The 24,735-nt window shown below is 37.2% G+C and overlaps 9 protein-coding genes across 9 annotated transcripts; 4 read left to right on the top strand and 5 right to left on the bottom strand.

Annotated features, from left to right (window-relative positions):
• Positions 1–74: 74 nt before the first annotated feature.
• I206_105237 (uncharacterized protein) lies at positions 75–4,179 on the bottom strand (the record flags this gene model as incomplete). The annotated part of the gene is made up of 10 exons (XM_070203090.1): positions 75–271; positions 360–383; positions 450–558; positions 666–893; positions 965–1,118; positions 1,187–2,658; positions 2,718–3,737; positions 3,800–3,890; positions 3,950–4,102; positions 4,163–4,179. 10 exons carry the CDS (start codon positions 4,177–4,179, stop codon positions 75–77), a joined length of 3,465 nt encoding a protein of 1,154 aa, XP_070059191.1.
• Positions 4,180–4,695: 516 nt separating this feature from the next.
• I206_105236 (uncharacterized protein) lies at positions 4,696–5,364 on the bottom strand (the record flags this gene model as incomplete). Its single annotated transcript, XM_019155595.1, has 3 exons — positions 4,696–5,046; positions 5,099–5,144; positions 5,210–5,364. 3 exons carry the CDS (start codon positions 5,362–5,364, stop codon positions 4,696–4,698), a joined length of 552 nt encoding a protein of 183 aa, XP_019011749.1.
• Positions 5,365–5,719: 355 nt separating this feature from the next.
• I206_105235 (uncharacterized protein) lies at positions 5,720–7,608 on the top strand (the record flags this gene model as incomplete). The annotated part of the gene is made up of 9 exons (XM_070203089.1): positions 5,720–5,733; positions 5,803–5,867; positions 5,938–5,948; positions 6,026–6,171; positions 6,230–6,247; positions 6,305–6,566; positions 6,634–7,107; positions 7,267–7,400; positions 7,473–7,608. The coding sequence occupies 9 exons, from the start codon at positions 5,720–5,722 to the stop codon at positions 7,606–7,608; spliced, it is 1,260 nt and encodes a 419-aa protein (XP_070059190.1).
• Positions 7,609–8,259: 651 nt separating this feature from the next.
• I206_105234 (uncharacterized protein) lies at positions 8,260–10,376 on the bottom strand (the record flags this gene model as incomplete). The annotated part of the gene is made up of 8 exons (XM_019155597.1): positions 8,260–8,417; positions 8,492–8,599; positions 8,663–9,031; positions 9,103–9,212; positions 9,284–9,369; positions 9,470–9,808; positions 9,916–10,079; positions 10,148–10,376. 8 exons carry the CDS (start codon positions 10,374–10,376, stop codon positions 8,260–8,262), a joined length of 1,563 nt encoding a protein of 520 aa, XP_019011751.1.
• A 497-nt stretch (positions 10,377–10,873) lies between these two features.
• On the top strand, positions 10,874–15,031 carry I206_105233 (uncharacterized protein; the record flags this gene model as incomplete). The annotated part of the gene is made up of 9 exons (XM_019155598.1): positions 10,874–11,145; positions 11,235–11,543; positions 11,613–11,984; positions 12,043–12,923; positions 12,982–13,157; positions 13,226–13,465; positions 13,526–13,978; positions 14,042–14,326; positions 14,396–15,031. The coding sequence occupies 9 exons, from the start codon at positions 10,874–10,876 to the stop codon at positions 15,029–15,031; spliced, it is 3,624 nt and encodes a 1,207-aa protein (XP_019011752.1).
• A 538-nt stretch (positions 15,032–15,569) lies between these two features.
• I206_105232 (uncharacterized protein) lies at positions 15,570–16,866 on the bottom strand (the record flags this gene model as incomplete). The annotated part of the gene is made up of 2 exons (XM_019155599.1): positions 15,570–16,538; positions 16,609–16,866. 2 exons carry the CDS (start codon positions 16,864–16,866, stop codon positions 15,570–15,572), a joined length of 1,227 nt encoding a protein of 408 aa, XP_019011753.1.
• Positions 16,867–19,524: 2,658 nt separating this feature from the next.
• I206_105231 (uncharacterized protein) lies at positions 19,525–21,103 on the top strand (the record flags this gene model as incomplete). The annotated part of the gene is made up of 4 exons (XM_019155600.1): positions 19,525–19,801; positions 19,869–19,928; positions 20,001–20,177; positions 20,307–21,103. 4 exons carry the CDS (start codon positions 19,525–19,527, stop codon positions 21,101–21,103), a joined length of 1,311 nt encoding a protein of 436 aa, XP_019011754.1.
• Positions 21,104–21,365: 262 nt separating this feature from the next.
• I206_105230 (DNA repair protein) lies at positions 21,366–22,802 on the bottom strand (the record flags this gene model as incomplete). The annotated part of the gene is made up of 6 exons (XM_019155601.1): positions 21,366–21,528; positions 21,664–21,896; positions 21,979–22,062; positions 22,126–22,196; positions 22,270–22,426; positions 22,530–22,802. 6 exons carry the CDS (start codon positions 22,800–22,802, stop codon positions 21,366–21,368), a joined length of 981 nt encoding a protein of 326 aa, XP_019011755.1.
• A 368-nt stretch (positions 22,803–23,170) lies between these two features.
• Positions 23,171–24,494, top strand: I206_105229 (uncharacterized protein; the record flags this gene model as incomplete). Its single annotated transcript, XM_070203088.1, has 8 exons — positions 23,171–23,177; positions 23,247–23,278; positions 23,346–23,379; positions 23,449–23,511; positions 23,605–23,741; positions 23,802–23,936; positions 24,052–24,226; positions 24,304–24,494. The coding sequence occupies 8 exons, from the start codon at positions 23,171–23,173 to the stop codon at positions 24,492–24,494; spliced, it is 774 nt and encodes a 257-aa protein (XP_070059189.1).
• Positions 24,495–24,735: the final 241 nt, after the last annotated feature.

The raw sequence follows: 24,735 nt of genomic DNA, 5'->3' as shown, positions 1-24,735 counted from the left end.
AACACCTTGACTATTTCATCAAATTCGAAAATTATTCAAAATCAGTATTTTGATATTCAAATTTAGAAAAATCATCATATAGAGAGAAAAAGGACTAACCTATAATATTGGAAAGTATCATATAATCTAGTATAATTACTACCTGTTGAATTAACTATTAATCTTTCTAAATAAGAATCAACAGCTTGAGTAGTTAAACCAAGTTGAAATCTTTCTTTAAAATGATTTGAAGTTTGTTCTCCAAATAAAATGAAACAATCAAGTTTTGAATCTAAACACAGATCAAAAATGATTAGTTCCAAAAAAAAAAAACAACCCATTCCCATATAATATTGGAAATTTTTAGGAATAAAACTTACTCTTTTGCATTAATTCAACAATTGCTGTGATTAACAAATTAACTATTAAGTTTTTATACTTTGCAAGTAAGATCGCAAAATAAAACTTACTGATCAAACTATCTGAATGTTTTCTAGCAGCTTCAAAACCTTCTTTAAAGAGTTTTTTAAAATATGAATATCCAGGTGAATTTAATCCACCCATAATATCAACGTATTCCTAATTCAACCCAATAAAAAAAAAAACTTATATAAGCAAACTTTTCATACTTCATCAATATCATCTGATTATTACAGAAAATAAAGTCGTAGAACTTTTAAACTTACAAGTGGCATTTTAAATGGTGCAGCTTCAAAACCCATATTTCCAGGTGAATTTGATAACATGAAACCAAAATCAATATGAATCAAATGTCCATCATGATCAACTAAAATATTTCCATTATGTCTATCTTTAATTTGTAATAAATAAGTAACGATTGAATATCCAGCAAGTGATCTTATAAAATTTCTTTGTGCTCTTAAATATCTTCCTGAATCTGGTTTACCATATGTCTAATTAGATCATAAAATCATTATTAGCCATCTGATCATACCGCTAACAATTACACCAAAGGCAAACTTACATTGACATAATGATCTTTTAAAGATACATGACCTATTGGTCCACCTTCTGCTAATCTTTTAGCATATTCACCTTTTTTAATTGAATGTACTGATACTGCATCTGTAATAGTTTCAACAAGTCCAGAAGTTTCGCCTGTAATTAAAATTCTAAAACTATAAAATGAATAAGATAAATTAGCTTGAAAGTTTAAAGATAATCATAGTAAAGAAATGTAACTTACAATCTAACCCAACATTCACATTTTTCATCTTTCCAAATTCTACTAAATCTTTCAATTAGTTGAGTTGCTAATTGTTCTTGTCTTAAATCTGCACCAGTTTTAACAATAACAGAGATAACATCCCAATTTGCTAAATGACCCCAAGGTGAACTTGCTCTTATTCTACTTTTTTTAGCTAACCAAGATTCTTTAAATACTGCTGCTGAGGGATCTGCTTTATTTAATTCTCTTCTTACAATTCCTTCATCTTCTGCAGTTTGTCCCTGTGTTTCTTCGGTTCCATTTGTATCAGTTATTGGTTGTTGAATTTCTGCACCTTCCGGACGATCTGTCATACGTGCTACCCTTTCTTCTTCTAATGACATCATTTCTTCCATTATCCTTTCTCTTATTGCAGCAGCTTGTGCAGCTGCTAATTTCAATTTTCCTCCAGCTGCAGTATTTACTTCAACTTTTTGCACATCTCCTCCTCCTGAACCGGAAGGAGTTTTAGTACCTGTTATCCAACCTGTACCTGGAATCCAGGAACTAGTCGAGCTTGCATTTTGTGGATTTTCTTGAGTTGGCAGTACGAGCGAAGCGTTCAATTGTGCTAACATGACGGCAGCAGTTCGCATTCTTTCCGAATAATCTTCGAGAGTTATGGTGGGCCTCTTGAGAGATGATGATTCTGGAGCATTTGGGGGGAACAGGGGCGAAGGAGGTACAGATCCACCGTTTGGCGATATATCAACTTCAACGGATGGGTTACTAGGAGCAGAAAGCAGATCTGTAGTTCTGGGCAGCAGTGATGGGTTAGGAGAAATCGGTCCTAGTGTATTTCCGAAACTTGATCTTCTGGATGGTAATTCAGAAAGAGATCCCTTTTCCCAAGCTACCATATCTAATTGCTTATTCTTCGGTGCAGTCGGCAAAGGTACACTTTCAGACAGATCAGGTAATGCGTCGTGGACTGAAAGTTTGGCTCCGTAAAGCTGTTCCACTAAATCCATCTCTTCCATGTCATCCGGTATTATATCTTTCCTGCTTGATATTGACATTTCTGCCTTGGGTGGGGTGTTCTGTTCGGGTTCTGCAGGCACCGCGTTTGGCATGGGTGATCCAAACCCTCCATCATGTGACCCAAATGATAAATCTGGTGTTCCAGGTGTTGTTCCTGTAGGATGAGGGTGATGGAGCTTCCTCCTCTTCGCATCTTCTTGTATGACTATCTTTTTCAACAAATCCCTATTGTCTCTTCTAGTAGGGTCGAAATCTAGATCCCCTTCTAGTATTTCCACGTGTATCAGGTAAGGAGCTCTTTCTGCCGAATTCAATACGACCGAATCTCCAGGCGAAATACGAACCACCCTTGCGTGAGCTCGTGATCGCACTCGATCTCCACCTGGACGCGATTTCAGAGGGTGACCTGCCGAAGTTTCACCGCCTGATTCGTGACCGTGGTCCGCAGCGCACCACAGTGGCATACATACCTGCATAATTGCATGAGTTTATTGTTGTCCCATACCATAGGTAGCAATAGAAGACTCACCTCTGCAGGTAGATTATGATTCAGACTCGTCAACTCCGCCCTCAGCGCACTGACTCGAGCAGGCTTAGGAATGACCAAAAGTCTATTACTGATATCTTCCAACAATAGCAGGAATCTTACTTCGCTTCTACAATAATGACTTCTTAGTAATTGCCGCTGCGCGTCTATGCTGTATGTCGATAAGATGGCTTCTGGGGGTGGAGGCCTATCATGGGGAAATAATCTATTTGAGCTAGCTGATCTGGATACCGGTAGTTCTGGCACGGAGTAAAATGGTTGGTGAGTGGATCTTGGTGGAGTGTGAGTTCTACTTGGTCCGGACTGATTTTGTGGTTGAGCTATCTGTCCAAATGGATCAGACCCTTTTCTTGGTCTACCAGTAGGAGGAGTCGATGGATTAGGCGAATGCGTTCTACTAGGTGGAGAGACGAGGTTGGGTGCTGTAGAAGCGGGATTTGGCGAATGTAGCATGGATTGGGGTAAAGGGGATAAAGTTCGTTTAATTGTAGGAGTTTGACCATGACCAGGAACAATTTCTTCATCTGATTCACCATCTTCTTCACCGTTATTCGACCTTTTCCACCTTGAAGGAGAAGATAAATCTGCTCCACCAGTTTGATCAACTTCTGCCATAGATCTACCAGCAAGATCATCTCGAGGTCTTCTACCTTGAATTATCGCCCAATCCCCGGTAAGATCAACTAATCCAGTTATACCAGGTGCACTAGCTAGAATGACACCCATTCCAACCAGGGCAGGAGGTATATGATTGTTCACACGAGAAGGTGCATTGAGAGTTTTAGCCTTATCGAGCAAAGTGAGACCTCGCGAGCTAGACGAAGGGGACATTGAAGGTGATTGAGGTAGAGACCGATAAGGTGATCTTGATGGTTCAGGTGGATCTCCGAAAATGATCTCGTGACATTTATGCAAGATCCGCTGGCAAATCATGAATGGAACTGGGTTGACTATGCGGGAAGGTGTTAAATCGCGGAGAGCAGCTTGCATGAACCAGAACGTCTGTTCAGTATAATTTGGTCATCAGCTCACTCAGACATGTTTCGGAATATTGATTTACTCACAAGCATAGCAGAATGAGTACTTTCCTCCGCCCTTGATAGGATGAAAGACTCCAAGGCATTTGATTGAGTTGGATAAGTAAGCAGTAAATGACTATAGATCAACGTTATTTAATGAGCACCTCAAAATCAAGACAAGTCTACAAGACATACCATATTTGAGGCCAATAGAATTCGACTTCCTCCGGTGGCATCTTCTTCATTCTCCAACATAGATAATGTGATATACCTATGTTATCGGGATAGGTTTTCAGGTACTGCATCGCGAGGGATACGGAGAAGTAGGGCGAGAGGAAGAGACGGAGGCTAAGGTGATATAGATGTCAGCATCTGATACTAAGATGGGAGTGCACTTCATTTGCTTACAGTAGCGCGTGAGACATGATGGGAGAAGGTGATGCTGAGCTGCATCAAGCTTATTAATTTTATGCTTGTGCTATATAGCGGGTTGACGTCGGCCTGAGATGCTGAAGGTGGAGGGGTAGCAATTGTAGTGGAAGCTCCTCCCGCCGAATGGAATATAGATTCGGAGCCTTTCAATTTGCAGATTGTTGTTGAGCCAGCCCACAGCAGAAGAGCTTGCGAGGTGGACAAGAGAGTGAAGTATGCTTGTCAAGTGTAATAATTGAGAAATGAAGGTATCCTTTTGACCTAGGTACAATAATCTGATCTTTGACGCGTGGAATCAAGTGTGACAATCAATGAGCGGTGAAATCCGATTTTACTAATGCGCGTCCGGCAAAACAACGAGAGCTGATAATATTATTGAATGCACGCATAGGTTAATGAATACATTATGTGTCTATACTATTGGACAGCAATAGCGATTTAGGTGGAGCTTCATTGAGAACTTAGAGAATTGGGCATGCTACCAGCTTGTAATATGCATAAAAAATTCATCACCTTGTTCCCATAGGATGGAGCTCAGTTTCATCATCGCTACCCGAATCTTCTTGTTCACCTATATCGAACGTATTTGATCTTCCACCTTGATACTCATCATCTGTATCGTCACCTTCTATAGGGCTTTTGATTCTAACTTTATTTGACCTTCTACTTTTCCCTATACCTAGTACTTTCGCGGCTTTGTTTGGCATAGAGCGGGGTAAGCTTGATAGTGGTAAAGAAGTTGAATTCGTATCGGAATATACTATTGGAGAAGGTTGTTGTATTTCAGGTATTTCTTGTAACGCATGAGAAGGTAAAGAATCTGTAGATGCATTATCATGTGTGAAGACTGTTGCAGGGGGCTATTGTCAATGTCAGCTTTGTCCATACTTTCAATATTTTGAGATTATTTACCCCATCTTCCGAAAGCCTTATGCCAGGTGATGTTCCCGTTGGAAAGCTATATGTCATTCCCATTTATTAGTCATTTTCAGGAGTCCTTTAATACATTAAATCAAAGCTCACTTGAGCGGTAATATCCTTCTTGTTCTATCATTCCGCCTGAATCGATGCCAATATATATATCCTCCGCATAGTGTCATTATCAGGAGTAAAGGGAAGAAGTAAGAGAAAGGCGATGGTGGTAAAACATCATCATCGCGGCGAAGAATGATCATCATGTTGAAAGATTGATTTGTTCTGGGGTCTGCTTTCAGTCTTGATTGAAGCATCGCTCATCTTGATTATATAATGAGTTTGTGATGTAGTTGACTCTTGCTCTGGGGTCCCCTTTGATGATCATAGATAGCTTTAGGGTGATCTGAACCACGTGGGATGACATACGCGTAATAAAGAGTGAATTTAGTAGTGAATTACCAAATAAATGCCCTAAAATCGAATTCAACCAGTTTACTCCTTTATCTATATTCCTCTTTCAACCTAGGCATACATCAAGTTTATCACCTTATTCTGCACACTACACCGTCCATATTCTGGGCTATCATATTCAAGACGTACTAATCACTCATATAGGGCATGGCGGCTGATAGGTGAGTCCAATATCCTCTCCGGGATTTCCGGTAAGATCGAGCGATCGACTTACTCTCTCGGGTGATTAGCCGTCAGGCTCCTTACGATGGGCCATGGACCAAAAGGGCTCGCGAGACTGACGAATGGATAAAGCGTGAGTAATCATCCAGCTGAGGTCAGAGTTCAGATCGCAACCAGCAGCTGAGATTATAAAATTCTCGTAGAACACAAAGTCGTAAGTGGGGTCCACTTGAGGGACAAAGAACTACTAAATTGTAGTTGTACGATGACTGATGGAATCATATAACTTAGGTTGTTTCAGCCACTACAGCATCCTTGCTCTCCACTTTCGCTGGCTTTCCCCTAGACTCACTGAAATCTAGACTACAATCTAGTAGGGAGAATCTATCAATACCTAGATTAGCTGCTGAGGTAGTGAAAGAAGAGGGTATAGGAGGGTGAGTCGCATTCCCAACTTGGTTTTGAAGCCCGTCGCTGACCCTACCCTATCGATAGTCTATGGAGAGGATTCCCGTAAGCTTTCAGCTCAGCTACTGGCGAGACAAGCAGCTCATAACCTTTCTTTGGCAGTTTACCACTGATAACGATTTCCATCGTACGAACTATATCATTCACCATATACACTTCGACTAAACGCATACTGAATTCAGTTCCCTCAACTTCTGCCTCCTCTTCCACGTCATCAAATGCAACGAATCCACCATGGATAGACCTCAAACTTGGTCTATTCACCAAAGACACCGCATCAGATATCGCGATTACCAGTTGGTTAGCAGGTGGTGCGAGTGGAGCGGTAGTGTGTCTAGGTAGTGCTCCTTTTGAGCTTGTCAAGGCGAGTCTAAGAGGCTTTTGGCTTTTCCGCTAAATATGGTCTAACTTTCTACTGTATACTCCATCAGGTTAGACGCCAATTGGAATATCAAATATTTCGAGATACACATCCTGAATTATATCGATCAAATCCTCCTCCTTCAGCAGGCGCGTCGGTACTCAATAATCCAGCTCCAACTCCTAAGACTCCAGCATTCGTTCCTCCATCAACTATCCAAGCTGTAAAGCTCATAGTAAAGTCATCGGGATATGGAGGATTATACACTGGTTGGAAACTACACTTTATTAGAGATACCCTTGGGACAGCGTTGTACTTCGCAGAATACGATGTGATGCGTTACTATCTTGGTCGATCGAAATCATCCATTTCCAATCATCGACAAGATTTACAAGGTCAAGGAGATATAGGAAGTGGAGCTACAAGTGAAATTCAAGGTGAAGTTCCTATTTGGGCTAGAAATATCTTGCCGAAGGGTTTGATACCTTTCTTCTGTGGAAGTTTAGCAGGAGTAACTAGTTGGGCCTTGATCTATCCTGTTGATGTGAGTATTCTACTATCCCTTGACTAGTTATATCTGCTAATTAGCTGACCATGAATTCGTTGTTTCCATTTTCAGGCAATCAAAGTGAGTGTCTGCTTGCTCACAGTTTTAGCCAAACATTGTACAAAGTGAAAGCTGATATTTTCGTTCTGCGTTCAGACGAAAGCTCAACAAAGAGGATTATCAGGACTTGAGCCTCGTACACCACTCTATCAATTGAAAAGATTAGTAAGAGGCACGGATAAAGAAAATCCTAAACCTTGGTTGACTGGTATAGCCAGATTATACAGAGGGTGAGTTGCCTCATGATTGGCTGCCCAACCTGATAGAATGAATCGCTGATCGTTTTCTCTCGTGATGTTTAGTCTCGGGGTATCAATGATCCGTTCCATGCTCACTCATGGTTTATTATGGACCATAGTAGATGCTGCTGGGAACTGGATAGAGACTAACCCTTTCGAAAGATTGGCCAGTGGATCCACTTCAACCGACTTAAAGTAGACTTTCGAACCATTCTGAATGATCAACAATTCCGACCGTAACGTTTCCGATGAACCTGGAGCTGGACTTGTCGGGAGAGAGGAACAGTTTCTCCATCCAAAATACCCATAATATACTAGTCCACCAACCCGTTCACCGTTATAGTTGTCAGCTACTGTATCAATAAATTACAGCAAGTTGCGTACCTATTTTCGCAAAAGGCCAAATCATTTACATCAATAATCTAAGCTATAGAAGTCGCGAACAATTGTGCAAATTCTTAAGAGACTGGATGTGCGAAATCTTGATAATGCAAGATTACATTCATATCCTATATGTCAGTATAAGATATCGCAACGATGGGACTGATAATATAAGTGAAGGAATTCTAATCAAACCACGTAAGATATTATTCGGAATATTGGTGAAGGAAGAAATACAAATGGTATATAGGTCGTTATCAATGTTTATCATTTTGTAGCATTAATCAAATTTATAGAAAATCACATCAATACAATCCAATTACAATATGAATAAAATGCATTTAATTCAATGTCATTATACTACAACCAAATAAATCATTTAAATTTTTGTTTATATATATATATATACATATAGATATATTCATGCAAGGTATTGTGTTTTGATTCTATTTCCTTACCACTTTTTTAATTATAATTGTTGTTCTTGCCATGTAGTTTCACTCCATTCTTTTGTACCCATTTGATTTAATCTACTTACACATCTTGCAAATGCAAATAATTCTTCATCACTTTGAAATAAAGAAGAACTACCAATATCATTTGAATTTAAACCTAATTCTTCAATTACTATATAAAAAGTTCTTATTAGTTAAAAAATAATTCAACTTTCACCGTTTTTTTTTTTTCAGAAATAAACATACCACTTTTCATATGTTCATCTTCTATTTCTGAACCATGTTTATCTGAAAAAATTTGAAATATTGGAACTTCAGAAGAAATGAAAATTTTCGTACGATTTTCATAACATGCTATAATGATGGAAAAAAAAAGTAAGTCATAAATTATAAATGAATTAAAAGCACAAAACTTACCATCTATAAAAGTAATAAATCTTCTAGCTTGATCTCTTTCACTTAAACCTAATTTAGGTACGTTTTCAATAAAAACAGTACCAAATCTACCTGTAATTTCTAAATAATCTGCAGAACTTAAAGGTTTATTACATAAATCTGAAAATTTAAATTTTGCAATTGAACCACTTGATTCAGGTATAATTAAATTTCTACCCCATAATGGAATTGTTTTATTTAAAATAATTTCATTTGAATTTGAATTTGTATTTAAATTTGTAGGATCATTTGAACAAAAAGATTGGAATAATTTTGACATTTCTTTTTTATTTTCTAAATTTAAAGGTGAAAAATAAACTTTTGATAATGCTCTTGGTAATTTACGATAATCTAAAAAACAAAAAAAAATCAAATCAAATCAGAGTTAAACTTCAAAAAAGAGATTTTTTTTCAAAACTCACCCGTTCCAGAATCTAAATCAACTATTTCAAATTTATCTTTTATTAATTCAATAGCTGGTATAAATGATTCTCTTTGTATACCGTTTAAGTATAATTCATCTGGATGTCGACTAATTTATTTTATATCTGTATTAGCTAATTCTCATAACGATTTAATTATTGAAACACCAAACCAACTCACTTCGAAGTCATTACGCATACTACACCATGTGACATCAATTTCTCCAATAGCTGACGCAATAACATGGCCGTTACGATATCTGTTACCTGGCCAGTGTGTTTAATCAGCTTTTTGAATGTCATGATTATGGTCCCATTACTTTGATTGAATATTCTGGCTGGACCTGATAACACATTGTCGACTTACTTGGAATTCATCAAAACAAAGTACCCTTCCTTTTTCAGCTAACATTCTTGCTACTTCAGGTATAGAATCTTTATTCAAACCTTTTTTCAAATACTTTAATGTTACTTCATGTTGTTTTTGTAACACATCCAACATGAAAGAATGAAAATGTATTCTAGTTGATCCATATCCTCCTTGAGTTGTTGATCTAAATTGAGAAGGTAAAGTAGAATGAAATAAATCCATTAACATTGTTTTTCCAGTTCCTACACTTCCATAAAGGTATAATCCTTTTGGTACGTTTTCAAGAGGTATAGAAGATGAAGATGAGGAAGAAGAACGACCAAATAGTCTGGATAGCTACAAGATAGTATATCAGCTAAAGACTAAGCGGAGAAAAGGTTTCAACGAAGAAACCACCTTCCTGAACATGAATGGGTATATGAATGTCAATTTCATAAACTCACAAAACCACCATTTGAATTTCCTTCAGGCTCATCACGTATAGGTCCCGGATCATAATGTTCTAAATCTTCCCATAATCTTTGTAATTTTCCTATTATCACTTTTTGATTTTCATCCGCTCTTAACACGTTATCTTGTACAAGATGTGAATATCTTGTCATTGGATCTGGTCATTACAATTGCTCATTTAGCTGATCCGATTAAGTTAATTTATATGGATTTTGAAATACATACCTGAGAAAGAAGCCTTAGCTTCTGCCGCATGTATTGACAAATTATGAGGTGGAGACACATGATCATCTCTCCGTCTCGATGTTGAATGTAATTTCCTTCTAGCTATACTTGGCTCATGGGGAATTGTCGATTTGAATGGTCTGACTTGCTTTCGAGGGGGGGATGATATTAACAGTCTTGCAGGTCTAGGTAGAGCATTTCGAGTGGAAGCTATTGAGCGATACGACATCTTAACTTGCATTCATCAATTTCGTCGTAATCTAATATGATTTTGTTGATTGACTAAATGTTATTGTTTGGATTGTATATACAAGTCAAGTGAATTTTATCTTAGTCGAACTTGCCCGAAGAATACAAGCATATTTAATCTTGAATTTAAAGATATCATGTTTACGAGTAGTGGTCTCGGTAGTTGGCCGAACATTTGATAACTCCATCGGTAACCTAATACCCCTTTCATGCCGGATAACAAAAAGAGTGCCACATTGCCACTCGACTACCGAGCATTGCTTAATTCCGATATCAGACAGAAGATATGATTATCAATTTGATTCCGCTACTGTACTAGTAAAATGATGTAAACAAACAATAAAACATAACGCGACTGGCTTTACTTTTGGTCAGACAACTTGATCACTTGTATTGATATATTCCATACAATCATCAGAAAAATCATAGCCAAGCTTATCACAGAAACTTTTCAGATTTCAGATAAGCGTGATCAAGATGTCTCGCAAGCCGACCTCAACTCGAGGGACAATTCCTCGAACAGCATCATCAGCATCAATTTCCATGCCACCTCCATCAAGAATACCTAATCGACCAGCTTCAGTAATGAGTCAGACGGGAACTTCACATAAGGATAATGAGGGGACTGCAAGTAGGAGTAGTAGTCCCTCTCGAAAGAGAACTCCAAGTGGACAAAGTATCAAAGGGAAAGAAAGCGCAAAGACAAACGGAGATGGAGAGATAAACATCCAAGTAGTGGTCAGGTGTCGGTGAGTACTCAAGAAACCTGATTCCTCAAATAAGACCGAATGATCACGATATTAAGATATGACTGTTCTAATCATGTATGGCTGCTTAGTGGTCGATCTCCTCAGGAAGTATCCGCGGCATCACCCATTATAACGTCCACGTCCGGCGCATTGTCGAAAACGATAACAGTGGAAACTACTCCTGTAATCTCCTCCTCCTTAGCTTCATTTACCACGGCATCCTCGTATGGTGGATCGCATCAGCCCATGACCAAGACTTATCCTTTCGACAAAGTCTTCGGACCAGAAGCAGATCAAACTATGATTTTCAACGAAGTTGCAGATGGCATGTTGAATGAAGTTTTAGCTGGGTACAATTGTACGATATTCGCTTATGGTCAAACTGGAACTGGTAAAACGTAAGTCATTTTCCAGCGTGCTATCCTAGAATCTGCACTAATACAGCTGCCGCAATTTTCTCCGCACAGATATACGATGCAAGGTGACCTTGAATTGACACCTCTTGCCGCACCAAAGACAACAGCAGGTATCGTGCCCAGAGTTCTACATCGCCTATTTTCACTCCTTGACGCTTCAAAGAACACTGAGTTCTCAGTGAAATGCTCTTACGTCGAATTGTATAATGAGGAACTGCGTGATTTGCTGGCTGTGGATTACAAAGGAGAAATCACAACAGCTAATCACGGCGGACTGAAGTTGTATGAAGATGGTAAAAAGGGCGTCAATATACAAGGATTGGAAGAAGCTGGAGCGAGAAATCTGAAGGAGGCATTGAATATCCTCGAAAAAGGAGTCAAGAGGAGACAGACTGCCGAAACCAAAATGAACACCGAATCTTCGTGAGTTGGCACATCTTCAACAGATCCGAGCTACAACCTCTGATAGATATGTGTTTAGCCGATCACATACAATATTCTCAATCACGGTTCATGTCAAAGAAACTAGCATCTCTCGAGGTGGAGAAGACATGTTACGAATAGGGAAATTCAACCTTGTCGATTTAGCAGGATCCGAAGCTATCGGACGGTCCGGAGCAACAGACAAAAGAGCAAGAGAAGCTGGAATGATTAATCAATCTTTGCTTACTCTGGGTCGAGTTATCTCAGCTCTTGTCGAAAAAGGATCACATATTCCATATAGAGAATCTAAATTGACTAGGCTTTTACAAGATTCTTTAGGAGGTACAACCAAGACTTGCATTGTAGCTACAGTCTCGCCGACAAGATCAAATATGGAGGAGACTTTGAGTACACTGGATTACGCGATTCGAGCGAAATCTATACGAAATCGACCTGAAGTTAACGCTCATCTCACTAAAGCTGGTCTACTCAAAGAATACACCGGTGATATTGAAAGGCTAAAGAACGAATTAATGGCTGCTAGAGAGAAGAATGGAGTTTATATACCTGAAGAACAATGGTTAGAAATGCAAGAAACTCAATCTAGACAAAAATCAGATTACGAAGAAGCGAAATTGAGAGCTGGGATTATTGAAGTTGAATTGGTCACTATCAAAAAGGAATTTGATGAAGTGACAGCGAGGTTCATTTGTACCTCGGAAGAATTGGTTCAAGTTAGAGAAGCTGAACGGCAATTAACCGAATTGTTAGAAGAAACTAAATTGGATTTGGAGAAAGTGAGAGTGGAGTTGGAGGAAGAAAGTGTTATTGCGAAAGCTTATCAGAAAGGCGAAGAACGTTTGGATGGAGTAGCCAGTGAATTGAAGAGGACTGTAGAGCAGAGTGTGGGTGATGTGGGCGGATTATTCGACAAGCTTGGTAAGTTGCCTTTAAATCGAATTGGTAGAAGATGCTCAAAGTACGCTCGCCTTTACAGCTCGTAAAGCGAAAGTGCTGGGATCTAACGCAGATTCAGCCACCAAATTTGGAGGGGAGCTAGAGGGTTTGTCTAACGATTTGCGAGGTGGGTTAGCCAGTCTGCAAGATGTACATGAGGGTTTAGGAAAAGACATCAAACTTAAGATGGAAAATTTCGCGCTACGAGGACAAGAGGTGAGATCAGCTGCATTTCTTGTAGTCTTGCCGAAAGGTATCTCAAGCTGACGATAACTGCTCTCAAGATGTCCAATGGCGATCTGCAAAGTCTAGATCAATCATTCTCTGCTTTTAGTGACCTTGCTAAAAGACTATCCGCCTCGAATGACAAAGGTCAAAAAGAATCGGCAGAAACCAGCAAAGCGATCTTAGCTGTCCAAGCTGAAGTTCAGACGAATATTCAAGAATGGGCGGAGGCAATAAGAACGAGAAGTCAAGGGATGGTAAATGAGGTTTTGGAGTATCAAGAGGAACATCTGAACACAGTGAGCTCGTCTTGACTAAGAGTCGCGTTGTTCTAAGTTGACCATTACTGGCGAACATAGGTCGCTTCGGTGTTGGGATCAACTGCGGATCTAGTGGATTCTGTAATCTCAACTACTTTGTCGCATCTGCAATACGCTTCCAACGAAGCTACGAAGTCAAGGAACTTGGTCTTGAATGCTTCCTCTACCGAAGTTTCCAGGCTAACAGCTCAAAATACTTTACTTATCGACTTGCTCGTTGAAGAAAAAGCCAAATCGGCGGCACTGAGAACGGAGTTGATCGGAAATTTAACAAAGATGATTGAGGGCTTTATTCAACAGCAGGATCAGAGTTGGACGGATGCCATCGGACGCGTGACAGTGGAGAACAATGTCGCTGTGACAGGGATGCAGGAATTCTCAGAGGTGGTTGCGAGTGCTTACCACACCGGAGACATGAAGAGACGAGAAATCGAGGATACAATGCGAATGAATTTAGAAGGCGGAACTCAGCAAAGGGATTTGGGACAAAAAGTGAGTTGAGGACTACTAGCAAATTGACACCAGTATGTCACATAGCTAAAGATCGTGTTTTAGGCACTGGACAATGTCAAATCTAATCTCAGGACCAAATTGTCGGAATATGGTACTGAAACCTCAACTCAAGCTGAATCGCACGTTAAAGTCATCGATAAACAATTCGAGAGACTTGGCAAATCTGCAAGTGCGGTATTTTCGAAATCGTCCTCTAGAGGAAAGAAAAATTCCGATCTCCTAGCGGCTATTTCAAATAACATTTCACAAACTCACGAAACCTCAAGATCTAGATTAGATAGATTGAGTAGTGAGATTGAGGAATTATCAAGTACTTTACTGACTTCCGTGAGTCTTGCTATTACGGTCTTGGTTAACAAGACAGATTAATTCTAACATTGTTGAGATTATCGATAGTCATCGACTGCATCTGCTTCTTTCGCTCAATCTTCAAAATCAGCCACTAATACCTTGCAACGAATTATGGACACGACAGTTAATTTCCTTGAAAGTGGAATCAAAGAGGATTTACCAACTGGTATTACCCCTAAAAAGAAGAATTGGAACATACCAAATGGTTGGGAAAGAACTGGAAGTAGAGAAGCTGTTTTGGCTAATTGGAGAAAGAGGCAGAGCGGGGCAATTGTGGACCAAGACGAAGACGATCAACGTTATCAAGTGGTTCAGCCGAATCAAATCAATTTGTTGGAAAGTAGAAATGAGTCGATTGATCAGTTGAATGACGATCAGCATGAAGTGGAAAATATGCCTCAAGACGATTTGGTATCTTCGAGAGAATCTTTAATTCAAATTCCAGATTCAGATTGCCGAGAATCATCAGACAAGTTATCAATTCCAATCCAATCTAAATTAATACCTGTTCAAAGTTTACGACAACCTTCGACAACTTCAAATTTACCAATAAAAGGGAAACCTATAAATAGTAAAAAACTGAATGGATTTAATATGGGTGCACAAGAAGAAAGACCAAATGTTGTTGTTCTTGGTGAAGGTGTTGGAGTCAATGTTCCTAGACGTGCGGGTAGGCGTTAAATCCGCCGACCTCATTTGATAGATTTGATGAGATTTAGAAATCAATTTTGTTTTATGTGCACAAATTCATCGTTCAATGTGATATTGCCAGTAATGTATTTCTCGAGCTATTTAATCTCGTTATTTTATGGACAATCTTTGTATATAACAATCATTAGATGGATGAATGAATGAATGATCTATAATATCCATTTCAATTTGACTTGACAACAAGTTGCGATCTTTCGTATCATCGTTATCATCGTTGATATTTAGCGCATTTACTATTGCAATCGAGTTATAACGCATGCGTTTTGAGGTATATTGTTAAGCCTATTCATTATACTATATACTTATGATCTATTATATTGTCTATGATTATCACGCTGAAGCGACCGAAAGTATTAAAAAAAAGTCCTTGAATACCAAAAAGAAATGATATATATTATAAAGAATATGAATCGAATTATATAATTTAATATTACAAAAACAACAAAGTCCAAAAAATTATAATAAATGAATAAATAAATAATAAATGTCCATTAAATTTAATTTTTATTTATTTTCTTAAACAAGCTGTTCCATCTTGATTCAATTTCCAACCTTTTTTACAAGAATAAACTTGACATTTACCAATATTACATCCCATAAATTTTGCACCAGGTATAATTGAACAATCTTTACCTGTACCCATTGAAGTACATCCTCCACAAGATTGTAAATCTTCTAAAGGATTAATACATTCATAATTATCATTATTATCAATTCCTTCAATTGGACAAGCAGCGTAATTTAATGGACAAAGTTTATTTTCTTTATTTTCTTCTAATCCATATGGAATTTGATTTTTTTTAATAAGTTGAATAGGAATTCCAAAATTTCTTTTTGTCTTTGGTGTTTTAGGTTTTGAAGTTGATTCAATACATTTACCATTTTGAATTTTTGCACCAACACCAGAATTACAACAAATTCCAGATTTTTCAATTTCTTCTTTTCCTTCTGAACAACAAACTGTATTAAAAGCAATTTTACCTTTTGAACAACAAATTGAATTTCCAGAATTTTTACATTTTTGAAATGTAAAACCATTATTTTCATCACAAATTGTTTGACATTTTCCAGTTTTTGAATTTAATTTTTCATTTTCTTTACATTTTGATTTACATTTTAAATTAATTGAATCATCTTCAAATCCATTTGGACATTGACATTTTCCATTAATTTCTGATAAATATGTTTTACAACATTGTGTTGTTTTAAATTCTTGTCCTGAAGGACATGTATAAATTGGTTTACATGAATTTCCATTTGATTTACATCCTGTTGTACCACAACATCTTCCATTTGAATAAGTTTGACCTCTTGGACAACATGATCCATTTGTTGACCAATGATTTGTTGAACATGCTGAAGAAGAACATGATCCATCGGATTTTTTATAAAGTGATCCACAAGTATATCCACCTCTACCATCACATGTTGGTTGAGCATTATGAGGATACCAAGAAGTTTTACCATATTTAGAAATCTTTTTTTTTTTTTACTCATCATCAGCATTGAACCTTATCGTAACAAGTAAGTTATCATCTGTTACTCACAAAAGCATCCATGGCACTCTGAATATTCGAATTGATTCCGTTATCGCTACAGTATTCATCCAAATCATCTATACACAAACAACCAAAATCATATTTGAACCATCCGTATGATCCTGCTACTCGGGCACACTGTTGGTTAGAACCTCCGTTGGAAGATGAACTTCCCCCGAATGTCCTGGATGAAAGGGTAGAGTTGTCTGAGTAAGCCATGGCCGTGGCGAGGAGAGGAAGAGAGAGGAGAACTTTTGATAAGAACATCTTGGAAGGAGATGATCTGAGAACAGGGGAAGGTATGAAAGGGATATGTGAGTATCGATAAATATCGAAGGTACAATGAATGTCTTTTTTTTAGTGAATGACTATTGAGTGAAAGAAAAGAGAAGGGGGAAAAGGAGATAAAACATCGACTCACCAGGATTTATATACTACATATTCTCGAAAACCTCTTTCTCAACTATTTTTTCTTCATCACCATCACCCGGACAACTAGAAGTCCCTTTTCATTTAAAGAGGCAGTCACCAGAAGATAGATTGATCTCTTAATCCACCCCTGTCTCATATGTCATCCCGCCCAATTCGATTGAAGCTGAGATCGAGGCTTGTCCTAAGCATATCCTTGGCTTGTTCACCAGCTGATATGGGAGTATTACAAACCCTTAGAGCTAGGGCAACTACGAGAGTTCACTATCCTCAAGCGTCATAGAGATCGTTGGTGATGATGATACCCACAATTCATAGCCTCGAAAATCTTTGATACCGTTGCGTTGTTAAAGAAACAAAGGGTAAGGGAACCGGGACCAAGGTGAACGAAATCCCGACTGAATAGACAAGCGGGAATATCAGTCTAGTCCAATGACCTACAAGAAGAAGGATAGAATTCACGCTTGAGCCTCTCTTGCCCCCCAAGCGAATATCGAACTATTGTTTCCATCTCCCCCATCTCCTGAAATATTAATCACCTGTCGATCCAGCATAATGGGCCTTGAGCGACAATAAATCCGCACCCGCATGGATCAGCTACTTAGAGGATTTAGTATGATGAGGTTAACTGAAAATTTCCAGGATCTTCTCCTTATCAACGGGCCGACGGGTTCCTCGGGAAAGGTATATACCCCTGTTGAAATGCGAAAGTCGGGTTCCTCAAGCTAATTCAGATGAGTTGGTCCTCGGCTCGGAAGAGTTCCTATCGTTAAGTAGAGGAACGTCTTTTCTTCATACCGTAGTGTTAAGCAAGCGGAATCTGAAAGTTTCTCCCGCTCTTGGCTCCGGTCCTAGAGGCGAATTTACTGTACAATTGAGGGTGCAAATTTGATTTGACTTCTCGAGAATCTCGCATGACCTCTTTAAAACTTCATCTATCGGGAGAGCAATATCTGCAAATACTTGGCTTGAAGCGTAATGACTGAGCATGTCCTGATGATACTTTTCAGCAATTACAGTCTAATTGGTCCTCGGTATTCGACCCATACCCTTATCAGTTGAAAATATTAGTAGCTCATAGAGGGGATCACCCTGTCTCGGATTAACATAATTTCACTAGCACACGTACCTCATTGATGATCGTGTGTATGCCGTGAGAACAAGCCATGGAAGTAAAGCATGTGACAAAAACCTCCGAGGTTACCAGACTTCCCATCCTGAGTACTTTTATGTAAATCATTGCTGTTTAAAGAGGAAAGAAGAGAAGAAGACAAATAGTAAAAAGAATTAAGGTGGAAAGGGTCAAAAATAGACCTGACGGGAAAGGGGAACGGGAAACTAAAGATTATATAATTAAATCAACCCCTCATTTACTGTTTGGTGAGAAATTCAATACATGTACATGTGGTTATCTTTTCTTCCTTTTTTCCCTGAAAACGGGATGTTCCCGCATCTACCTCTCCTGAAGAAACTCAATAATAAAGGTTATGAGATCTACTTGTAATAGTTTAGACAAAATAAAGTGAGGCGCGGAGGTATTTGAATCAACCCAAGTTTGTAATCAAGATGTGGCTGAGGTTTATTCTGAGGCCATTGAAGTCACAAGACTTAGATTTTTATACTTTTTTCCCCTTTGGCCAATACGACGTTGATAATGGCTGAAACGCCAATTTGGTATTATGCGTATATGGAATCTTCAATGTGCCACCTCAATTTGCACTACAAGTCCTTTCAGTGAACTATGAAAATACAAAAAACCTTGTTTCTTCGCAAGTTTGTGACATTAGTGACCTGTATAGCGTATTTGATATGACGTTCTAAGTTGATCGATGGAAATAGTCTATCTTTTACATGATACTTCTAAGGACTATGAGTTTACGGTAGTAGTCTATTAAAGATTTGCATAGATGCGTTCACAATTCCCGGATTTTCTCGTACTCGTTTGAATGTACAAGCCAAGTCTGGATTCCCTTGGCGTTATATCATATCAATAACGTAGACAGTCATGATGTCATTGTTTGAGCTCGATTTGACAGTTGCTCAGATATTTTTTCGTATGTCACTCAAATCCTCCCCTACAGTCTGGGGAAAACAAGTCAATTCCTTTTCCCTAGGTGTTCACCTAGAATAATATATGGTAGACCGTATGGTATAACTTATATTAGAATTTTAAATCTTTCCTTAACTCTCGTTGTCATTCGTCGTTCTACATATCACTCTATAATATTTGATAGGTATGAATCAATTCAATTCAAATACATATCAAAACCCCTCAATGGATTGCGGCGTTATTCCAATGATCATAGCGTTTGAAAGCTGTAACAATATTTTCTCGCATGTATTTCTCATTTCGATAACTTGCGAATTTGGCCGGTGGAGGTTTATCTGAAAATCCAGAATGCAAAAAGTAATATCCATACAGTATTTTACAAAAAAAGTCAAGTCTCAATTCGACATTATACATTAACTTGCATAGCATGATGAATCAACTCGAATATGCTAATGTTGAATGCTCTTAACAAGAGAACTCGATACGCATCATGTAGACTATTATCATTTGCATCGGCGTCTAAGTCAAAGATTCCAGCAAAGGTGATTCGACAAAATTCAACAAAGTCAATAATTTTCGAATCACATAAATATAATAACGAATCTAGAAAGCGGAATGAATTGACACGCCCTTTAAAATATCATCGACGAGATACATTGGTACGACAGCTTCTTTCAAAGGATATCTCGACTAGAATCTACAAAAACAAACATGATCCATTTGGTAAATATTGTCCAACAATAAATCTTTAAGACCAATTGGACGAGCTAATTTATTTATAATATTTTAGAACTTATAGCAAGATCTCCAAAGAGTATATGTATAGTTACTCGTCAAATCTTACCATCTTGTAAGTCATTCCATACAAATCGACGTAGGGAATTCATCAATTGGAATTGATATAACGATTTAAATGATTTAGCTTTTTTGATTAATCTTCGTCCAACTTATTTTCCTCCTGATCTTCGTAATTCCGAATCAACTGGTTCACTTAAATTATTACCTGATAGAATACTCACGCGTGGTAGATCTAAAAAAGGAAAAGGATTATGGATTTCTTGTAACTCGACAATTGTTAAACAATTGATTAATGGCAAAGGTGAGTTGATTTTTTGAAAGAAAGCCTGCTTGACCAATCACTCAACTAGTCAATAATTCACGCATTCTCCAATTTCACTCATTTGAATTGAGTCACAAAGCTCGATGCTAATCAATAAAATCTTTTTAGGTCCACATATAGGTACTTTACGTCAATATCCTTCAATTACCATTCCATCAAATTTAAAATCAATAATTCAAGAACAATTATTAGAAAGGATTTTAATTGAATTGAATACTTTATTCAAAAAGTTACAAACTTTACCCCGGAAAGTAATTCCAAACGAATCTCAAAATGAAAGAGCGATTCATAAACCAATATTGAGGAGATTAACGAAAATTGAAATATCAAAAATTGGAACAAGTTCTACAATAGATAAATCCATTTCAACAAGTAATGATCGGCTTTCAGATTCTCAAATACACGGTAATATAATAGCATTATTGGATTTATCAAAACTAGAATCAAATGATACTTCTTTATTCAATAATACACATCATAATTTAAAAATTGATAATATCCCTGATATACCACTTATCAACGTTAATATAGAAAAAGAATTAGGAATTTCCGTACCGATATTCGAAATAACTTCCTTATTCTCAAATTTCAATCAACGAAATAAGCTTTTAATCAATTTGAAGAAGATCTTATCAATAGAAAGAAAACTTAAGAAACGGTTTTCAAATATTGATATTGATCAAATAGATTCGAAAAAATCTTTAAAAGTGGATTCAGGGAATGAGAAACAACTTGAATTTAATAAGGATAAAAATATTGAACATTCAAGTATAATTGCTTTATACAGTTATCCTATTGCTTCTACAGATGATGCTAATTTACATAAAGGAGATTTGGGTTTACCGCTATTTATTGCTTTGTGGAGATTAAGATGTTTCTTAGGTCAAGGTTGGGAAGAATCGTAAAATCCAAACTGAGCTGAAACTTTTGAACGAAATGAGAAGTAATGACGTTTTATATTGTAGTACATGTTTATGTAATTTATTTGTGTTCCCATTTTCAGGTCTGAATGTGGGTATGATATGACATTGAAATCAATTCAACAGAAGATTGATGTCGATACATCAAAACAATTGCATACAAGCTACTAATGAATTTAATACAACATACAACTGAGTAAGGCAAATCCGCTTAAACAAAAAATGCGCATTAACCCTCTAAAGCAAATTATAAAACTTCTATTTCTTTTTCAGATCCACAACCAAAACACCTTTGTAATACTCTTTTATCACCTTGATCATCAATCATTTCATCAATATCTTCAAATTGATGTATATGTTCTGCTTCTTGTTTACGTTGATATATATTATTTCTCGTACGTTTTCTTAGACTAATGAGAAAATCGAAATTATAAACATGTCACTCTCATTCCAAAATTGTTCATTGAAGAATAGTGAAGACTCTTCCCGGGCAGATGGAATACAGTCAAATTGGAAAGAAGAAAAAAAAAAAACAAAAAGCTCACTCTCTTAAACCTTGTTCAAATTTTTCTTCCCTTTTCCTTTTTTTAAATACTTCTCTTCTTTCCCATTCTTTATCTAATCCTTCTTCTCCACCCCATTTATCCCATGCTACTTTTTCAACTTGTATACGAAGAAATAACATCATATTACTATATGTTGATGCATGAGGATTTGGACGTAATAAATGAGGTAAAAGATCTTCATCTTTCAATTCTGGATCTGTCAAAAGGTAGTCCTGGATTATTGGGTCCATCATTAGCTATCTTTTGTTATAATTTGAATTAATGTAGAATCACGAAACTGGAAAAATGATTTACCTCTTTACATTCTGTTTTCGTTAATAATGAATATTTTTCAGGAAATTTCTTTTCGCATGTTTTACATACTTTTACATCGAACACCTAATTAAAAGAATATCAATAATATTACTTTTGATTTGATGATTAATCTTGATCATAACAAACCTTTAAAAATTGATTATTGATTTCCAAGGTATTACATTCTTCACATCTAGGTGATTTATCAATACGTATTGCTAAGCCAAGGATAAACAATGGTCATTTAACCAATAACATCATTTGATTTAGATTGAAAGACTCAAAACTCACCAGGTTCTTCACCTTCTCTCATCATTTGTTTTTCCCTTGCTTTTTCTCTTGCAAGTTCAATCACACTTTTTATTCTATCACCTTCTTTATCTTCTTCAGTCAAAAAACCTCCTCTTGAATTATGTAATTTACTTAAATCATATTCGAAATATTTGCCCTACATCCAACACAACACAATAACTTATGGTTAGCTAGTTGATTTCCGTATTCAATGTGTTAAAGATTATACTATATTTGAAAAGGTAATAGTGTTGACTTACCAATCCTGGATCTCTTCTTAAAGGAGCTTGAGTTTCTTCTTTACTTTGTTGTTGAGCTTGTACCATATTTCTACTTGTTGAAGGTACATTATTCGCTTTATGAACATACGGATGACCATTTGCACCCCCATTTCCATTTGGATTTGGATTTCTCGAAGATGAAGAAGATGATTCGACATTATTAGATTGAATAATTTTATTTTTGGCTTTTAAACGATTGAGAGCTGCTAATCTTGCTTGAGAAGGAGTTAGAGAAGGAGCAGGAGCGGACATTTCGGAAGAATCTCAAGATACGTGTATTCCAGCTGAATCCCTTAGCTGTTCTAGTTTATCAATGATTGTTTTTTGTTTATGGATTATATGATTAATGTTATTATATTTTGTATAATTGTTATACGATTTTTCTAATTTATGCAAAGTTGACGTCAATTGGGTGGCAAATGATCGGGAAAGAGATAACGGAATCAATTTTTCACTCCTTTGGCGCAAATCACGATAATTCCACGTGAATATCATCGCTCATTTGCGAACTTTAGCCTTTGTTTTTCTAGATATGTTTAAAAGAAAGTTGAATTGTTGGTTTTTCAGTCATGAATTTATAGATTTGGAATAGAATAGTAGATCATTTCAGCAAAATTAAAATGTCAGGTGAGATTGCAATTTCATATTGCTTTTAAGGAACAGGACAATTTGATTAACTTTTATATAATTTAATAGACTACAAAGCTATATTGGAAGAAGAATTTGAAGTTCGTTAATCTTTAATACGTTTTATGAATGATCGTTGTCGAATTATTCGCTAATATTGATAAATAGGTTTTAGAATCAATATTCCCAGATGAGTTAGAAAGTAATTCTATATTTGATTCTCAGCTTTTTAATTCTCTGCACGAGCTAATTTTGATATTTCCTATAACAGAATTATCAGAAACTTCAATATCAATAAGGATTGAACCTGAAGAACAATCACTTTCGGATCCAAGTAACTTTCTTTACCTTTACTAGATCTTGCCTGTATTGAATCAGGTCTGAATTGTTTCCAAGCAGGAGCTGACTCATATTTGCAATCTTATAGTTGCATTATCGTTGATTATAAATTACCCAGAAACATATCCAGATGTGATCCCTGAAATATCGTTAGAAGAGATAGAAGATGAAGGAGATCTACGAGAAGGTGAAGAAGAATTAGTGTTGAATAATTTAAGGAGTATTGTAAGTAATACTATATTTTCACTTATCATTGTTTACTAAATTATTGCTTTGATGATACAGGCCGAAGAATCAATAGGGATGGCAATGACATTTACAATTGCATCAGCAGCGAAAGAAGCTTTGGCTTTGTTGATAGTAGAACGAGCAAGGAAAGAGAAGGAAGAGGATGATAGAAGGGCGAGAGAGTACGAGGAGGTGAGTGATTTATCAACCAGCCTTGAACTCTCTGAGAGTTCGATAAGATAGATAATTACTCGTGGAGTGTTAAGTCGCGTACGAGATACAAAACTGATGCTTAAAGATATTATAGGCCGAAGCAGCACGTACACGAGGAACACCTTTGACGAGAGGTTTATTCGATAAATGGCGTAAATCATTCACTGCTGAGATCAAAGCTAAGCGAGAAAAGGAAGAAGAGGACAGGGTAAAAGCTATGATTTCAAAAGAGAGAGAAGAGTGGAAGAAAAGGAAAGAAAGGCCAACAGGTGAGGAAATGACAACCATCACTTGCTCAATATGGAAAATATCGATAACTTATGGCTGATATTTGCCTCTGTTTCAGGGAGACAATTGTTCGAATCTTCTTCTGCTCTTGCAACTTCCGATGAAGGTTTGTATGAAGAAGGTGTACAAGAAGTTGATATGAGGCAATATACAAGAGAACAAAGGGAGGCTGAAAGAAGGAGAGAGGAAGAAGAGGAAGAAAGGCGGAGAAGTGGTTTGGTTAGAGACGGTGATAGTGATAATGAGTGATCTGTTGATTTAGTTGGTTTGGGTGCAGCATTTGACTTGAAGGTAGACTAAAGGTAGACGATCGGTCCTCGTTAAAATGACTTAGAAGGGTATTCACCCAAATATACGCATACGGTATGCGTCCGAGTATAAATTCGCAACAATGCATTGTGCCTATCTTTGCACCCTATCTCAAGTCGAAGAATGCTGATAACACATGCTCTCACTGACCAGTTCTCAGAATCCTGATAATCCTTCGCAG

The sequence above is a fragment of the Kwoniella pini genome, chromosome 7 (genome assembly GCF_000512605.2).
Source record: "Kwoniella pini CBS 10737 chromosome 7, complete sequence".
NCBI lineage: Eukaryota > Fungi > Basidiomycota > Tremellomycetes > Tremellales > Cryptococcaceae > Kwoniella > Kwoniella pini.
This window is presented reverse-complemented; position numbering and strand designations above follow the sequence as displayed.